The sequence below is a fragment of the Diorhabda sublineata genome, chromosome 1, assembly GCF_026230105.1.
Source record: "Diorhabda sublineata isolate icDioSubl1.1 chromosome 1, icDioSubl1.1, whole genome shotgun sequence".
In the NCBI taxonomy this organism is placed as follows: Eukaryota; Metazoa; Arthropoda; class Insecta; order Coleoptera; family Chrysomelidae; genus Diorhabda; species Diorhabda sublineata.
Genome location: NC_079474.1, coordinates 31,850,433 through 31,868,687, shown reverse-complemented (window position 1 = coordinate 31,868,687; position 18,255 = coordinate 31,850,433). Strand labels below are relative to the sequence as shown.

The following is an 18,255-nucleotide window of genomic DNA, read 5'->3' as shown; positions in this document are numbered from 1 at the left end:
TGTTTGTTTTTATGTTGTCACATGCTGCTACAAGTATGAATGAAAAAAAAGACATAAAAATGAAAAAATAGATTGTTTATTCATTGCTCCATGGGATCAATGAACTAATCTCAACAAATTATAAATAATTTGTTTTGTAAACATACTAAAGTTGCCCTTTAAGGTTTTCTAAAAATAAGTATTAATTAGGAAGTTTCTATTTCAAATGATAATATATCTGTTATCTAGTTAAATGCTTATTGTGAATTGCAATCATATTCATCTATTAAGCTGAATCAACTTGTAGTGGTTATCCACTTACAGTGAATTGAATTTATAATGATGGTGCTCTCAATGTGTCTATTCATTTAGATCTCGATTTATAGTTAAGTTTGAACAATAATTTTAATTATTTCCTTAATCTGAAAATATAACTAACTCAAATTGATGAAAATGTTTTATAACTTGACCACAATCATCCCAAGTAGGTGAAGATCTATATTTTACAGAATAATTCGTATTTATTAGAATTGTTTGATGACTGAATATTGACTAGGGAATCGATTCAATTACTGTGATAAACCTAAATGAAAAGTTCATAAATAATCTTTGATGATGGTTCAGGGTCAATTTATTTTTAATGTTTATACAACTTTTCTGTTTGCAGTCTTAATGAAAAAACTATTATCTAAATTTATTCTGATGTTTTTTTCTCCTGAAATAGATATTACATTTAAAATTTTATACAATTTATGTTTTCAAATTACCAACTTTATTTTGTAGCATAACAACTTTCATTTCCATAATTATCCTTTAAAAAAATGGGTTTCAATTTATTCCTGTATTCAGTTTATATTTTTCTATATGTTTATGAAATAACATCCTGGAAATTACGTGCAAATAGTTCAAATTATGATTTATTAAATTCCTGTGGGTATTTGAACACATTATGCCTCTATGTTTGGTCTGTCCTACATCAACTCTTGATGTATCAAATATGAATTCTTTCATGTGCTTGAGGAACGTGCATGTATGTATAATTAGCATTGAAGGCATGGCTTAATTTTTTTCCTTTCTCCATTTATTCTTATCTTTGTTTATTAAATTTCTAATTTAGGTATACTTAATTAAAATCTTTTTCTGCGATGCTGGTCTTCGCAGGTCGTACGGCATCGTTTAAATTCTGCTACCCAATATTCTACTGTTGATAAAGAAGGAGCATTCTCATTCTCTTAGAATGCTATGTCTAAAATATGATGAAACATTCAGAGACATACAGATTCTATGTGATGAGATTATTCAGATATTCCTAGATACCAATTAAATATGACATAAATTTGAAAAAATTAAACGAAAACTTAATAGCACTGCCCACAGATATTGACATCAATTTTGATTCACACTATATGTTTGTCAACAACGAAGAGCAGAAGAAGTAACTATAATTTTCTAAATTGTCGAGGTTGTGATTTCACCAATCCATTGAATTATGATATATAAAAGTACTCGTAAAAAAATTCGTCTATGTCGGCAAAATAATTAAAACGACGTGTTAATACAAGATGTCATTGACAAGGTGATGATTAACCTTATGTAACCTCGCAAGAACGTAGTAATGAAAGATAAACTTGTCCCATCAACTTACTAGTTACCAGTCCTTTTTTAATTTCATCTAAATGAATACGGTGCATTATTCTAACCATATATGGCGAGCTGGTTTTCATTCTTAGTGACTCTAAACCGTAATAATAGTAGTAAAGAAGGTTGAGGGCGATCGAATTGATCTTTTTTTACCTGGAATCGTTAACATTTTGTAATGAAATTATATGTATACTTTATTATAAATAACTTAAAAAAATTATATGAATAGTAAATATTACCTCGTAAAAAAAAGAACAAATATTTAGATGGGAAGAAGAGGATTAAAAACAATTCACTTGTATATACTCAACTTTTCACTGCTAGTGCGTTAAAAAAGGCGAAAAATGTGCTACTTAATGAAATTATAATAGGATACAAAAATAATGAAAGTGCTGTTAAATTCCATCATATAAAAGACACTAGCGATGACTTTGTTTCACGAATTAAATAAGTTAATTCACTACTTTGTAAAAACTATTTATTAACGTAAAATATAAATAAATGAGCATATTATATATTAATCTGATTACTGTTTTTGTTGAATGTCAAGACAATTAAGAACACACTATGCGTTTATATATTCTCTAAAATACTAATCCCATTATATACAAAAGCTATAATTATTATATTTCTGATCGATGGAACTTCAAGTGTTCAAGGTACATATGGAATCGATTAAGTAAGACATTGGTTCCTGTCAGGGGACGGTTAGTTTACAATAAATCTTAACGAATACAATACAAATAATAATATAAATAGGTAGATTTATGATTTTTATAGCCACATTGATATAAGACAAAAATTAGGTAATCAGAGACGATACGTTAGATGAACATAAAAAAAGAGACACATTGTATAACTTAATTGTATATATAGTTAACAGATTCTAATGCACGTAGAGATTGTCGATCTTTATTTGTGTTTAAGACAGTAGCTTTCTCTGTTTTACTCAACGTAGGGAAGTGTCAACGATCCTATACAGGTTGATAATCGTAGGAAAGAGCAACAACATATATATTGAGCACTCTAACGAACTGTCAAAACGAGCTGATGCTTATTTAAAAATAGCCGCCGTGGAGTAAGCGAATGATCTTGCCATCTTCTTTCTGCAGATTTATTGACTTTTTAGCAAATTAAGATCCGTAGTTTTTTCGTGGAATGAATAGACCTTAATGTCAAAAAAACTATCTTAATTTGAGCACAACAGACACAGATGTTCTAAATTTTGTATATTGATTAAAATCCTACTTGCAGATTCATTGAAAAATATTCACTTTTATCTGCACTGTCTCCAGTGAAATAGATCTAAAAACTATCTATGGTGTCCTCGTAACACAATAAAATGAAAAAACAATACAAAACAACTCTCACCGCGGAAAAAAATTAAGCTAAGACGGGTACATATGAGAAAATCAATTGTTAACCCCGCGGACGCTATTCTGATGTAAATCAGCTGTTTTATGAGATTGCTTTATTGGTTAGTTCTTCTTCTCTTTTATAAAATATACTTCATATGGTAGGTAATTTAAAACAGCGTTTTATATAAAAAAACAGATTATGGATTTCGATAATGTAATATTTCATGTAAAAGAATATCGCGCACTACCCTTGTAGTTTTCTTTTAGAATTGCTCATGTACCATCACTGGCTTCAGAGAAGAATTCCGAATGAAAAGGTAAAAAAGAAGTACTGTTAATTTTATCTATCGAACACAAACAGATAAGATAGTTGTTTACATTTTTATCTGTAAAAAGTAAATATAGTTTGAAACGACGACGAGCTCTTTCCGTCTGGTTCGATTATATGACTATAACGGCACGGGATATTGAAGATTATTGAGATAAAAAAAGTTGTATTTACGTACAGAGATTTTGATTTAAAAAGGGAATTGCTCGGTCACATATCTGATTTTTATATGACCGATTAAGTGAAGATCACCAAGTTTGTAGCTATTATCCCAAGGGGGAAAATAGTTATACTGAGAGGAATTTATCTTAGAAGGCACTTGAGATATTTTTAGCTAGTATTTTCTTAATTGTGTGTGTGTAATTTATTTCTTGAAAAACTTGTGACTGTATTTTTCAGAATTAGTACTTTCTAAGTATCCTGGTAGAAAATAATGTTAGGCGGAAGCTTGTCTATTTTAATACTAATAATTTACAGATGTTGCTAGAGTTACTGTAATTAATTGTGTGTTGTTGCACTTAAGACCCTTAATAAATAAGATATAACAAGTAGATAGGGATAATAAGGAGAAGGGAACGTGTTTTAAAGATAAATTCTACAGGGAAGGATTACATTCTAAAAATAACGTTTTTCACGAAAATAAAACGGAAAAAATGGAAAACTGAGATATAATTAATTTCTTTTACCTGGATAAAATGATGTAGTATTGTTAAATTCATCCTATTGTTGGTATAAAATATTTTTCTTTTCAATATCATAATCTTTAAACTTGTTCGATGTTTATTTAGTAATGACAAAATAATATAAAGGATATTTATGTGACTCATGTGGTCTTTAATATCCAAAGTTAGATTTTGTTGACTAATTTCATTTCAAATACAACAGCAACTAATTTCTTAATCTTTAACACGTTTCAGATGAAAATTACGTGATATTTATATATTCATACAAGCAAAATATTTGTTGTATGCAACATGTTTTTATTAAAACGTAAATAGAGTTTTATGATTTAATTAGTTCGCCGAATTTAATAAAAGCATTTACACAATGTTGAAGTGATAAAAGGACTACTTGTGAATAGTCACGATGACTAATTTCAATAATAAATTAATGTGAATGAGACATAAATATTATAAGAATTTTATACAGTGTGTTCCGGGACTTGATGTAAAAAATTCGGCAGTGAGAGGGTTCATGTGAGAAGTCCCAGAACACCCTGTATATTCGGATATCACTGAGAGAATTTTCAAAATTCTGATTCACAACTCTTGAAAGATTAGCGAGTATTAGAGTTGGGCTGGTTCTTAGCATTACACCCCAACTTTGATAATGGGATTCTCAGGTAAATGTGAGGTTAATCATTACTTTTATTTTATAATGAAGGAATTAAATATGGGATTAAAAGCACTGAGAGTAATTGATGATTTTATTGAGAGAGTCTGGCTACTGTTGGGAGTTTTTGGGGTTTGAGCATTGTAAATAAATGGAGGGGATCGATAATGCACATTTCAAGACGCCAGAATGGTTGCGTATCCAATATGTTCGAATCATTGCTAAGATCTTAACAAAGCTAAACATTATCACAATTATGAAAACCCATACATACTTGAAATTTGAGAATGAAATATTTAAAAAAAGGGTGTTAATGCTATGGGGCACCTATAGGAAATGCTATAGCTCAATAAGTATCGAAAAATCTCGAGGAAACTGTTTTAAGCAAACTTAACATGTTTATTCTATTCTTTTTTTGTTATGTAGATGATTTTTGTATAAAAAAAACCAAACATAAAATTCTTATAAAAAAACTTTCAAAATCTAGATTAAACAAAATAATGAATTTTCTTGTTGTCATACAACTAAATGGTATACAAAACCAATAAATTTAATCTTCATGTCATAACGTGACGAACATAACCTATAAATGCGAATGATTTTTACACTTTTTAGTTGATTCTCATTCAAATACCCATAATTATAAGTGTGTACATGTCAAGTTTAAATATTGGTCATTCTGGTGCTGCCAATTTTAAATTCGTAATTGTTCTGTAATATGTTAAAACGTATTTAATAAAATCGGGTTGTGAATTGACCAATCAGCAGTCTACAACTTGAATTTAAGTAATCTAGTTTAGACATAGACATAATAATAAGAGATTTGTGTACTTTATATATTGAAAAGTAGTGCCAACTTTACAAAGAAAGTTTCTGTTCTAAGGTAGAGCGATATTTGTAACACTGTCCGGTGCTCGGTGAAATGAGATAACAGAGTAGAGAAATAGAACGGAGGAAAAAATACGATATAAGAAAATAGAAGAAATACGTACAAGATTTGATAGAGATAACTATATCTTAATTTTCTTTGTATCTCGTTATAATATTTGGACATGACTCTCATCGGACGCGCAATCTATGTCTATGGTCATGTCAAAAAGTATAGAGTTGTAATCTGCCAATCGGGAATTTACTGACTGGCCAACTAAAATTTAAAGAATAGTTATTTATACATAACCTTAAAGTAATTATAACAATCTTTAATGTATTTTACTGTGTTTATTTAATTTTTATATCTATTTTTAAGTTGCATATTAAACTTTAATAATTTGAAACGTATAATATAAACAACAAATGAATAAATTACGTCATTAACAAGTCCAAGTGGTTTAGATCACCAAAAACTGGTATGAGTCAATTTTACAAAACCATCACCAAATTGACGGAGAAACCGGATGTAACTGAAAACAGGGTTGTAGTTAGGCCACTGGAACGTTATTATTTTTACAAATTTTTGAATCGTATTTTACCAAGAAACAAAATCTATTGTTGTTTTGAACGTTCCACAAGGATTTTGTTGATAATGTTAGATGGAGTCACATTCAACTGTACTGCAAAACTGATGAAATAGTATTTCAAACATTCTTTATGATGTTATTTATCAGTCTCAACAATGTGCTTTGAAGAAAACTAATATTACAGGATGTCTCTGAAACCTTTACAAATAACCCTCAAATCTTTTGATTTTGTAATAACAATAACATTTTTTCTCTCGATGTATTAGTAAGATTTTTGAGTCCATCGAGTTTTGAATTAAAGAAATCTATCTATTGAAATTTGTTTTCTCTTTTCTTATATCTTAGTATTTGTTTTAGTCGTAGATAAAATATAGTATTCAACTTGTGGTAATGGCCACAACTCACTTTAGTTTACTGTTAGATATATACTATTGTTTCCATTGTTGTTGTAGTATAATGGAGGCGCCGTGGTCGAAAAGCTTTTTAAGAAACTGCCTAATTTTAAGCATAATAAGTACAGTTGTGATAGCCCAGTTAACTCAAAGATTCAGCTCTCCAAATCCCTGCACATCGAAAGGAAAATGTCACGAGTGCATACAAACGCCGGGCTGTGCGTGGTGTTACGACCCAGTAAGTTTAGTTATACATAAATTATAGAAAAACAAATTAACAATGAAGAGGTTTCCACGCAAAAGACGGTAAGATACATTTTATTGCAGAATTTCGGTGACGGGCCGCGTTGTTTCCAACCGTCGCTGGAATATCAACAACAAAAGAAATGTCTTGAAGAGTTTGTTCTTAATCCCGATAATATCCTCAGCGTTTTAAGTAATTTAGAGCTGACAAAAGCTCGTAAAGGAAACGCCGCAGTCGGTGGTACGTTGGTAACGGGAGTCGAAGGTAGTTACAACGCATCTGAACACTGGTCAGTACACGGTTCAGAAACTGGAAGCGCCGGAGGTGGTGGAGCTGCCGGTAGTGCTGGTGGAAATATAGTACAAGTCGCACCTCAAAGACTGAATTTGAAATTAAGAGCAAGTAAGCATTGTAATAGTAAACTATTATGTACATATATATATATATATATATATATATATATATATATATATATATATATATATATATATATATATATAACCTGTCTTTTGAAAAAGCGAAAGTCATCATTTTCTTATGTTTACAAATGTTCAAAAAAATTCCGATAGATGCTGCTAGCTTTCCCTTTTGCGTTAATATTTGAGTCTATAATACTTTAGAACGTATCTTATTATGGATAAGTGAATCCAGTAACCTGGTGAACCGGTTCACCAACCAAATGGCCGACGATAGGAAATAATGAAACCTCGAAAGAACCGTTTGTTTTTTAGGCTGGAGCTGTCTTTTCTTCAAATCACGGTTTTTTTTCTTTTATCAGCCTGACGTTGCGCAATCACAAACCTAGCCTTGCAGAGGAACTACTCCTATATCAGGGCGAACTTCAATGAATCCTTCCCTGAAAATCTCCTCATCTCTCCCAAAATATACACAAGAATCTCTTTTTTTATGGGTTAGTGATAGGATGGGACAAAGAAGATCTAGTAATCATAGAAGATATATTTAAGAAAATGGGAAAATAAGGATAAAGGCAATAGAAGACCTGAGAATGGAAATAAATATCAAGAAATGCAAAAGGATGGTTGTAAATAAGAAAAAAGAGAACATGGGGATGATACCGCAGTACCCGCGTTGTTATATGGAAGTGAAACTTTGGTAAAGAATAAAAAGATACAGATTAAATTAGAAACAGAAGAGATGAAGTAAGTAAGGGAAATAGCAGAGAAAGTAAGGATAAATATAATAAGAAATGAAGTAATTATAGAAAAGCTCAAACAGAAACCAATAGAAAAAAGAATAGTTGAAATATGTTTAAACTGGTACTAACACATAAAGAGAAGAACATCGAAAAGCCCAATAAGAAAAATATGGCTACAAGTAGCAAAGGAAGGGGAAAGACAAGGGAAAGCAGATGACTGAAGTAGCAAAGGACGTAAAGAGCTCTAGAGAAGATAATGAGTGATAGGGGGAGGCCACTACAAAGTATTTTATTTCTTTACGAACTATCTTCAACAAAAATAAACTGAAAAAAAGTATATTTTTATTTTGATTTAGTCTCATATTATGGGCACGTCATAGGATAGGGCAAAGTCAAACGTATTTTACACAAACAAACCACAAATTGATGATTTAGTCTCTTATTATGCCTCGATTGATTTGATCAAACTATAATTCGATGGTTTTATTCTATTTTAAGGACAATCCTACAGCATTTCGATGCAATATACTCAAGCAGAAGATTACCCCGTGGATCTTTATTACCTCATGGATCTCAGTAAATCTATGTACGACGATAAAGAAAAACTGTCTTATTTAGGTGATAGTTTGGCTAATACAATGAAGAAACTCACTTCGAATTTCAGGCTGGGTTTCGGTAGCTTCGTTGACAAAGTTGTCATGCCTTATGTTAGTACATTGCCTGAAAAGTAAGTACATTTTTCATTTATTACTTAATTGATGGGGTATTAGGTTAACACGTTATTTTTGGTGCAAAAGATTTAAAATCATTTGATTGCGTCAAAAAATTTTGTCAGTATTTGTGTCTTTCAGCTTCTAGAAATAATTTGTTTTTGTTTCACTTCAGTTTAGATTTTTTTTACAATGTCAATATTTTATTAATGTACTATTTCAAACGTTAAAGATTTTACAGAAATTTAAAATTTTCACTATTCAAATTTAACATTTTATTCATTTATTGACTACTTATCTCAACTTCCTTTAGCTCCCATTGTTCACTGCTTTTAAAGTCAATATGAATATTCTTGTGGATGCATTAAATACTCTAGAATATTCTAATCAAATAAGGAAAAGGCCATGTTATAGAGGGAAAGAAGATTAACGAATCTAGCCTCGTTACAATATACAAAATTTGAGTCAATTTACAATCTAAAAGTAAAAAGTCCAACGTGACATTCGGGAAAGACGACAGTTCACAAAAGAACAAAATTATGAAAGAATATAACCCCAGATAAGTTAATTTTCTATTCCCAGCATGTATTTACAGAGGTGCCAAACGTTTTAAAAGAGGAAAACACATTCAACCTATTGTTGATTTTAAATGATTTCTTGACGAATGTTCTCTGCTGATTGGAGCATCGTTTTATTCGCTTAGACTCGACTTTTAAACAAATCCCATAAAACTTAATCAGCTGGAGATATTAAATCGTCGTGCGACTGACACACAGATGGCGCTGCATGAACATTTAACCATGAGAAAGTTTTTTTTAAAGTGGGTGTCGCATTTACTCGCAGTCGATCAAAAACAACAACGTCTTGATGATTTAGATCAGTCTTTGGTCATGTTTACACGTAATGAATCAAATTTTTTGCGTCGATATGTGACAATAGATAAAAGGTGTATCCGTCACTTCACTCCTGAATCAAAACAATAATCGTCTGAGTGAATTACAGCCGGTAAACCACGTCCAAAAGTATTTTGAATTGCGCTTGGAATATCGTTCATCGACTATATCAAAAAGGGAGACACAATCAATAGCGAATCAATGTCGAAGAAAAAACCACTGTTTCACCAAAACAATGCACCGATTTACAAGTCGATGGCGATGATGGTTAAATTGAACTAATTACTCATCGAGTTTCTTCCTCATTCAACGTATAGTCCAGATCTGGCCCCCCAATGACTATATGCCTTTCGTGAATCTAAAAAAGTGCTCACCGGTAAGGAATTCAGCTCAAATAAAGAAGCAATTGGTGAAACTGAAGCCTATTTTGAGGCAAAAGACAAGCACGCCATCGAAAAGTTGGAGAAGCATTGGAATGATAATGAAATAAAGTCGATTTTTGCAAAAAATGTGTTTTTCTTGGTTAGTCACACGACTTTTTGAATGATTTGTTAAGTCTGGGCTACTGGAAGTTCATGGAATATCTCTTCTGCGCGAAATAAATTTGTTTGGGAACAATTCTCTAACCAAGGGTAAACTCTAGTTGGATGTATGTCAGGTTGCGACATCCTGCTACTGAATAGAAAAATCTATTATTGTAACCCTCAAAATGATGTAACTGCGAACGAAAAAATCTCGTACCATTTTCATATATTCTGCAGAATTAACAACTACTGAATCTTCGCGTGCATTTTTATAAAAATATAGACTAATGCCCATTTTTAAATAAAAAATGAAGAGACCTTTAAACCGTTTAATCAACGGCTTATACTTCCCAATTTAAAAAGAAACTAGATCAGGAATTAGAGTAAATTTTTCAAAATAAAGAACAAAACAAAAAAAATTCACATACATAAAAAATATAAACATAAACAACATTTAAATTTATTTTACACGGGGTAAGATATAGGAGAAACATCCCGTTTGTTGCAGATGAGGTATTATGAACATAAACAAATTATTTTAGTTCTTTTGTGCCAAAAATTAGTATTGATTTTTCTTGTATTGATGTTTGTGGAAAAATATTAATGGTATCGAATGTTACAATTTTTTTTTACTATAATGTATTTTATTTACTTTAAAAGTATACAGACGAAAGTACAACTTTTCTATTATTTTTTTTGTTCAAATATACTCTGATTTTTTTGTTTATCATGATTTTTAGTGACCTTGACTAATTATTAATGAAGTTTTTTCAATATTGGGTATTTTTAAATTGAAAGAGGAGTCATTTAGAGAACTAACTAAGCTAACTCTTTTTCTATCGTGATTATACAGTTAGTTTCCTTCATCTTTTTAATGTATTCTGTTGAAATTTTACATATAGATTAGTCTTAATACTCATACTGTTAGATAAATTAACAATTAAAGAAAAAGAGGAAAAGTTCTGCAAATATTATCCGGAAAGTGCTTCATCCAATACATAGTCAAAAACTCTATACTACCAATACTCGCAGCCGACGATCACGTAGCTCATACTCGATGATTTCATGACCATCTTTGGCCCATTTGAATACAGAAAACTCATACACTCTTCACCACCGAATTGATTTCGTAAACGCCGTAGAATTTACGTATTTTCAATCCTTTCCTACGAATGACAATACTTTGCGCGTTTAATTGGAGTCGGCACTTGATGTTCACTCATGGTCGTAGCACGCGAGTTAAACGTGCGTTCGTGACGAAAACTATGTCATATTGTTAAGCCGGTACTACACGATGCGACCAACGTTTGCGTCAACATTCGCGTTTCAATGTATGGCTGCATATTGGAGGAAGGCTAGAACCTTGGTTTTTCGTACAAAACACGTGGCATTCATACGCGAGAGGACAAGAATTGTGTGTAGTTGTACAAGTGTTCCAAATCCGTTCCAATGCTGGGAATCAAAATTTCGTCGAATGACATGCGACTACGACCACACGTTGCGTCCAATCATACCAGCTTCCAACGTTGGAAGCTTTCGACTCATCGTGTGGTATCGGCTTAAGTAAGGGACATGATCAAGCCGCGACCTTAAAACAATACTGGCTACAACGTTTGTTTCGGATTATAATTGCACCGTTTTCGTAGAATACTTTATGATTCTGATTGCTGATTTATGTTCAAATAAAGAAAAATCCCGTAAAATGATTTGTAGTAAGCTCTCTAGTTTTTAAAGTGGCCATATCAAAATGGGTAATGCTGATCAAAAGTTCGTTGATATTGAAAATTCAAAAGAATGTTTGAATATTTTTAAACGTGAAAAAATGTTTTTTTTACATCGATATGTCATAATAAATGTTCATAGAAAAATTTTAATATACTTTTATACCCGATAAACAAAAATGCAGTCGAATTGCATCCAAAAAATGTGGTATTTCGATACCCAACTTGAAAATGTAAACTTAAATAAGAAAATTGAAAAAAAGTTTTACTTTATCTGTATTGGATATAAAGTATTTTGTTTTTTTTTGAACTATTTTCTTGTTTTTTGTATGCGTGTGTGTGTTTAGGGAGGATGTAAATTTTATTATAAAAACTGTTCTATTGGCTACTCCAGGTTGCGGCGCCCCTGTGATAATTGTGTAGCTCCTTATGGATTTCGACACCATATGACTCTTGACAAAAATACGCAATTTTTTTCAGTAAGTTTCCTGAACAATCGTTTCTTAGTAAAATGTAACTTCGATTTGTAGATCTGTCAAATAAAATACTCTGAATCTGATTTAATTGAACATAGTTGAATAAATAATAGACAAATGATATTTAATAACAAAAAATATATTAAGTTGTTATTGAATTTCGAATTTTGTCTTTTAAAATGAAAAAAATTAACTAAATTAGGTCTCAACCTTTTGCTACGCTGTCTATGTTTCTAGACATGACAATGTGAAATCGATTAATCGAGGAATCGATTCCTCGGACCAAATAAGTCTATTTTTAAAATGGATATATTGGACTAAATCGATTTAGTAGATCGATATTTCACCCACGATATTAGATTTTTCTTCTTTTGGTAAAAACCATAAAATTATTTACAATTAACTGAAAGTTTAATTATTCAAAAACTCGCGAGATGGCTGTGTGTTTAGTTTCCGTTGCTTGTAAAAAACTCTCTACATGTAATACACTTGCACTGGGAAGGGCTGAAACGAAGAATTCAATTATTTATCACAGGTAGTTGTGGACCTAAATTTTGATCCTATACTTTCCTCGCAAGAACAAAAAAAGTATTTCCAATTAGCGGCAACATCGCAAATGATGAATGGAACCATTTGGATCCCGGTAGACTTGATATTATCAAATTCCCTGAATTCCTGATCAGATTTCACTGATAAGAGATCCCAGAGATTATTGGTATCTTTCTTGTTTTTTATAAAATGGATTCATATTTACATTGTAAATATAAACTTGGGAAGAAATCGGTTCTTTGGAAATCGATTTTTTTATGAATCGATTCATCAGGCTTTATGGACCCAAAATGAGTTTCTCAAAAATTCAAGAAAATAAACAATCACATAAATAAAGAGATCTTCCTAGATATTAGTTTTAAAAAAACAGCTTAAACAACTCGCCGCTGTTCCATTATACCCGGACAGTATACTAATCCATTATGTCTGTGCTGATTATGAATTTAATTCACTCGTAAAAATCCAATAATAAATTATTGCTTACCTTCATTATTACTATTCTGTACTATAAATTATGCACTGATGTTGAAAATTTTATTTCGAAATGCTTATATTCAATTATTATTTTTTAAACATGGAAGTTTGCCAACTTCTAACTATAAATTTATATTTTAATGATAGCAAATTTCTGTGATTTACAAATTGGAGTTACAAACATCCTTTTCCCGATCCTTTTTTGTCCTTATGAAATCGATATATTCTTTCATTTTATGTTCTCTTCCAGCTAAGTCATAATTTTTGCCTGATTCATTTATTTGTATGGTATTTAGTTATATTGTGGGATACTGTGATTGCTTAATGTCGTAGGACACATTTAAAAGCTTAGAAACGCATTTTGTAAAATAGTATGTTGTATAATATATACTGTAGATGTCACTTGTCGTTTCTCAGCTTTTTCCGATTTAAAGTACAATACTCATATTTGTTGGTATGTGTATAATTTTCTCGTTCGAAATACTGGTATTATTTAAGCTTACATTCAAGCAATATTTTTTTATTATCAATATTCAATTAATATTTATAATACTACTTGGTGACATATGACTTGACACATGACATGTGGAGTTTAACGTGACATTTGACATGTCAAGTCTAATATGACATATAACATTTGCAGTTTAACGTGACATTTGACATGCCAAGTCTTATGTGACACATGGCATGTTAAGTTTAACGTGATACTTGACATGATAAGTGGAGTTTATTTTAATATCTATCATATCTAAAGTTTGTTTCGATAATTTTTTAAGGTGACAAATTATGGATGTAAGAATGTTTGAGAAATATAAAACCTATAACGCTATAGAAAACCTATAGACTACCTAATGTGATTTCTTCTAGAAGAAACTTTTGTTTTAAAAAATTTTGAAGGTTTTTAAATATTTGCTTAGTTTTCAAAAGCTTACATTCATATATTGGACATTATTAGATCATTGTAAGCTTAAGAATATCCAGTATATCAAATACAGGGAGTTTATTTGGTTATCGTAATTGCATTAAAAAGAACTACAACTACGTAAAGTCCTGTCAGGTAAAAAAAAAAAAAAAATCTAGACCATCAATCCAGATCAATATGTTTAAAATAGTTGCATGTGTAGAAGAGATTTAATCAAAACTTCAATGTCAATATGTATTGATTAATGCATACATTGCTTCTATATTGATCCATTCATAGATTTGAGGAAGGTTTCAATATATTAACAGCATATTTGATCAATAAATACTGTAATGTATTGATTTGCTCATTTATTGATTTAGTTGTTTGATAGTTACTCTAATATACACAAATATATTGAACGAAATGTATTAATTGATATATCAGAAGTAAAGGAGAGCTTAAAACGTATTAATTACATATTTGATTGATAAACACTTCAATATTTTGATTAATATACATATGTAGTGCATTTTTATCATTCAGAGAAGCCTCAACCATCAATTGTAAATATTTTTTCAAATAATTCAATAAATTAATCAATATGTATGTATTAATTTTTGTGTATTGATTGTTTTGGAGAGCTTAAAACATCTTAACAGCATATTTTATTGATAAACACTTTAATATATTGATTAATTTACATATATAGTGCATTTTCATCATTAAGAGAAGCCTCAACTATTTGTATTGTATTTTTTATGAATACTTCTATACATTAACCAATATGTATGTATTAATTTTTATGTATTGATTGTTTGGGAGAGCTTAAAACATATTAACTACATATTTAACTGATAAACACCTCAATATATGGATTAATATACATATAAATTCGATTTATACTATTTATAGATCTTTTTTTCATGAACTCTTCAACACATATATTAATATATGTATATTGATCGTTTGGGAAAGTTTTAATAATGTTTGGTTAATAAATAATTCAATATATTGATTAACATGCATATCTATCAAATTTTGATCGTTAAAGACAGATTCAATAATTAAAAGTGTATTTTTTAGATGAATATTAATTGATATTCTTATATTGTTATGTACATTGGTCGAATATTGATCTTTTGAGAGAGTTTTAAACATATTAACTTAATGAACATATCAATATATTGATTAAGTTAAGTCGTCGTCTTGATTTTAGGTCTCTTCTATTATAAAATTAGTGTTTTCTATATTTTTTTGTCTTGTCTAAAATTATACAAAAAAATACTAAGTTTATAATAGAAGGTAGGTGTAGAAATCGATGAATTGATTAAAACATATTTAGTAATATGTACATTGTTCTATGGGAAAACATATTTGTCTGATATATTGCTTTAAAACATTGTTAGGTTTGTCCTGACAGGTCTATTCGTCAATTTTTTGATCAAAGTTGTAGTTTTTTCACTAAAACATATTCACAAACGTTTTAAATTTGCCATTTGTATATTTTAACTACAAATAATAAAATTTATTTCGTATTATCTAGTTGGTAAAAGTTGTATATTATCGAATGACTTAGTTGCTTTCTCATTTGTTTATATTGTATATCTAGCATTGCTTCACAATATGAACGTTACGTTTGTGACTAGTTAGTGTGGTATTTAGGTCTTATTCCCACTTATGATAGGCACTGAATAAAGATGCGATCAGATTTTTTGCATGAGTTAAATAATTCGATGCACAACTTCGTAAAAATGCTATTTATCAAGCAAAACAATATAAATAAATAAAGTGGTTTCAACTCGACGAATATCAAACTATTAAGAACACAGTATCCGTGTACAAGCTGTCTTAAATAATAAATCTTATTGTATACAAAAGCTATAATTAATTATAGAAATGGATATTTATGTAAAAGTAAGTAGTTTGACACGTTGATGTAACTTTAAGTGTCTAACATACTAACACACTTCGAATCACTTAACATATACAAGGGGGTTCGGAGAATATAATGTAAGTAACGTACAGGTAAGAAAGTATTCAGGTACAAAATACAATGAGCCCGAAGAATAAATTCTAATATGTAGTGATTTTTTCCAAATTTTTTACAATAAATTAAAAAAAAGTTATTTGAAAGTTTTCTGAAAATTTTCAATTGTTTGCTTTAAAAATAGAAATATTCCTTTCTATGAAAGTAATTTTATGAATGATTCAATAAAAATTGATAATTTTGGTGTCTATAGGAGGTTTATTTGATTTGATTGCATTAGAAAAAAGACGATAGATTTAAGCATTTTTTCCGAGAAAACTATACATTTTTCAAAAAAAGTGTAAGGGACTTTTTTTATCAAGAAAAACTTACCATACAACGTGTTTTTTTTTTATTTTCATCTATCTTCACCTCAGACTGAAATAATGGGAAATTTCGAAAATCAAAATGATTTTCGAGATTTTTTTAACTTTGGGAAATCGATAGACCTCTGAAGCTTTTCTTAAATCAACTACTATACTTTGAGATACTTGTAAAAAAATTTGTTTTTTTGGTGAAAAATTGCCTCAACCGAACCAAAATACTGTCAATTTTAATTTAATTTAATTAATTTTATTAATGGCGCGTAATTTAAATTAGTAGTTAAGGTAGCTAATACTGCTAACTCCAAAAAGCTAATCAATTTTGAACTTTATGTTTAGTTTTTGTGACATTATAATGAAATTAAAAATTCTATAATCTGAACGCATCTTTAGTGGCATGCGGAAATATGGGAATGTGTGAATAATTTTAGTATAAGTGAAATACGTAGTGGCATTTTTACATATATATATATATATATATATATATATATATATATATATATATATATATATATATATATATATATATATATATATATATATAAACCAAGGTGCAAATCTATAACTTCTATTTATAGTTAAATAGTGACACGCAGTTATTAATCTCCAAAATATTATTTTATGATTGCATGCATATATAACTTATCGTCAGATGTATGTGATGAAAATTTTGTGAAGGTGGAGTTGAATCGATATTTTTAATTGATCTTAAGAAAACTGAGGTTTCATTATATTATTCATTTGATATTTCGTCATCGATCTAAGTTACACCACACTATTGGTTCCTTTTGTAATATAATGTGTTGTTATACTACATATTCAAATGTTTGGCAAGTAGAGAGATGGAGTTAAAATAAATAAGTCGAAATTATTTTGTTCCTGTTGTATTGACTTATATTATTTTCTCTCTCTTCTTCTCAAATAGACAAGCATAAATGATATACTAAATATTCAATGGGATTGTCAGTAATCGATTTACAAATGGCGAGAGATTTTATTTATTTATACCAGAAAAAACTATCAGAATGGAAATTTATTAATCGCTATAAATGAAATTCTTTGTTTCTTCTACAATTTCGTCAATTCAATAACCATACAAAATATTTGTGGTTCTTCTTTACTTGATGCTGCTGAAAAATGTATTATATTCTTGCTACTTTAGGTGTTCTTCTTCTTTTTCTTCTTCTTCTCTATCATTGCCAGGCAGATTTGTAACATCTATTAATCACTTAAACAAAATTCTTCATTTGTATTACGTCAACTAAATAGAGTATTTGCTTTGTCGTTTGGATATCAAAATATTTTTTGTATAGTTTTCGTTTCTTCTACAACTTCATCAATCCAATGATAATCAAAAATATTTGTGGTTCTTCGTTACTTGCTAAAACTGAAGAATTTGTTATAGTCGTATTCGTGCTTCTTTAGGTGTTCTTCTTTTTCTTCTTCTCTATAATCTCAGGCAGATTTGTAACATCTATTAATCACATAAACAAAATTCTTCAATTCTTCAACTAAATTCTTATTTCAAACTTCGATATAAGCCTTAACCTAGACCATGTTGCTCGGTCTTGTACGTCTTGGATCCATTTGGAAGATTTTTTTTTTCAAATCGTCCGACCATTGCGTCGGCGGTCGTCCCCTGTTTCTATGTGTTTCATCACTGGAACGCTATTCTAGTATTCTCTTCGTATATCATCTGGCAATCTTGAGACATGACCAACCCAGTTCCATTTTAAATATGTGACTTGTCTTAATGAAACAACACTTT

The 18,255-nt window shown here is 29.8% G+C and overlaps 1 protein-coding gene and 1 long non-coding RNA gene across 6 annotated transcripts in view; one reads left to right on the top strand and one right to left on the bottom strand.

Annotated features, from left to right (window-relative positions):
• LOC130447799 (integrin beta-PS) overlaps positions 1-18,255 on the top strand; it is a 43,308-nt gene that overhangs the window by 1,656 nt on the left and 23,397 nt on the right. For 3 of the 5 annotated variants that reach the window (XM_056784833.1, XM_056784841.1, XM_056784850.1), the window contains exons 2-5: positions 6,548-6,725; positions 6,815-7,133; positions 8,386-8,614; positions 12,130-12,214. In XM_056784833.1, the coding sequence (XP_056640811.1) occupies positions 6,548-6,725; positions 6,815-7,133; positions 8,386-8,614; positions 12,130-12,214 (811 nt within the window). Of the gene's footprint in view, positions 1-4,304; positions 4,649-6,547; positions 6,726-6,814; positions 7,134-8,385; positions 8,615-12,129; positions 12,215-18,255 lie in introns of those variants that run through there. The other 2 variants (XM_056784857.1, XM_056784824.1) reach the window with 2 other exon arrangements.
• On the bottom strand, positions 61-4,169 carry LOC130447840 (uncharacterized). Its single transcript, XR_008910281.1, has 2 exons — positions 3,993-4,169; positions 61-1,773 (listed from the first exon to the last, which is right to left on the bottom strand). It is a non-coding gene; the product is annotated as an uncharacterized LOC130447840 (long non-coding RNA).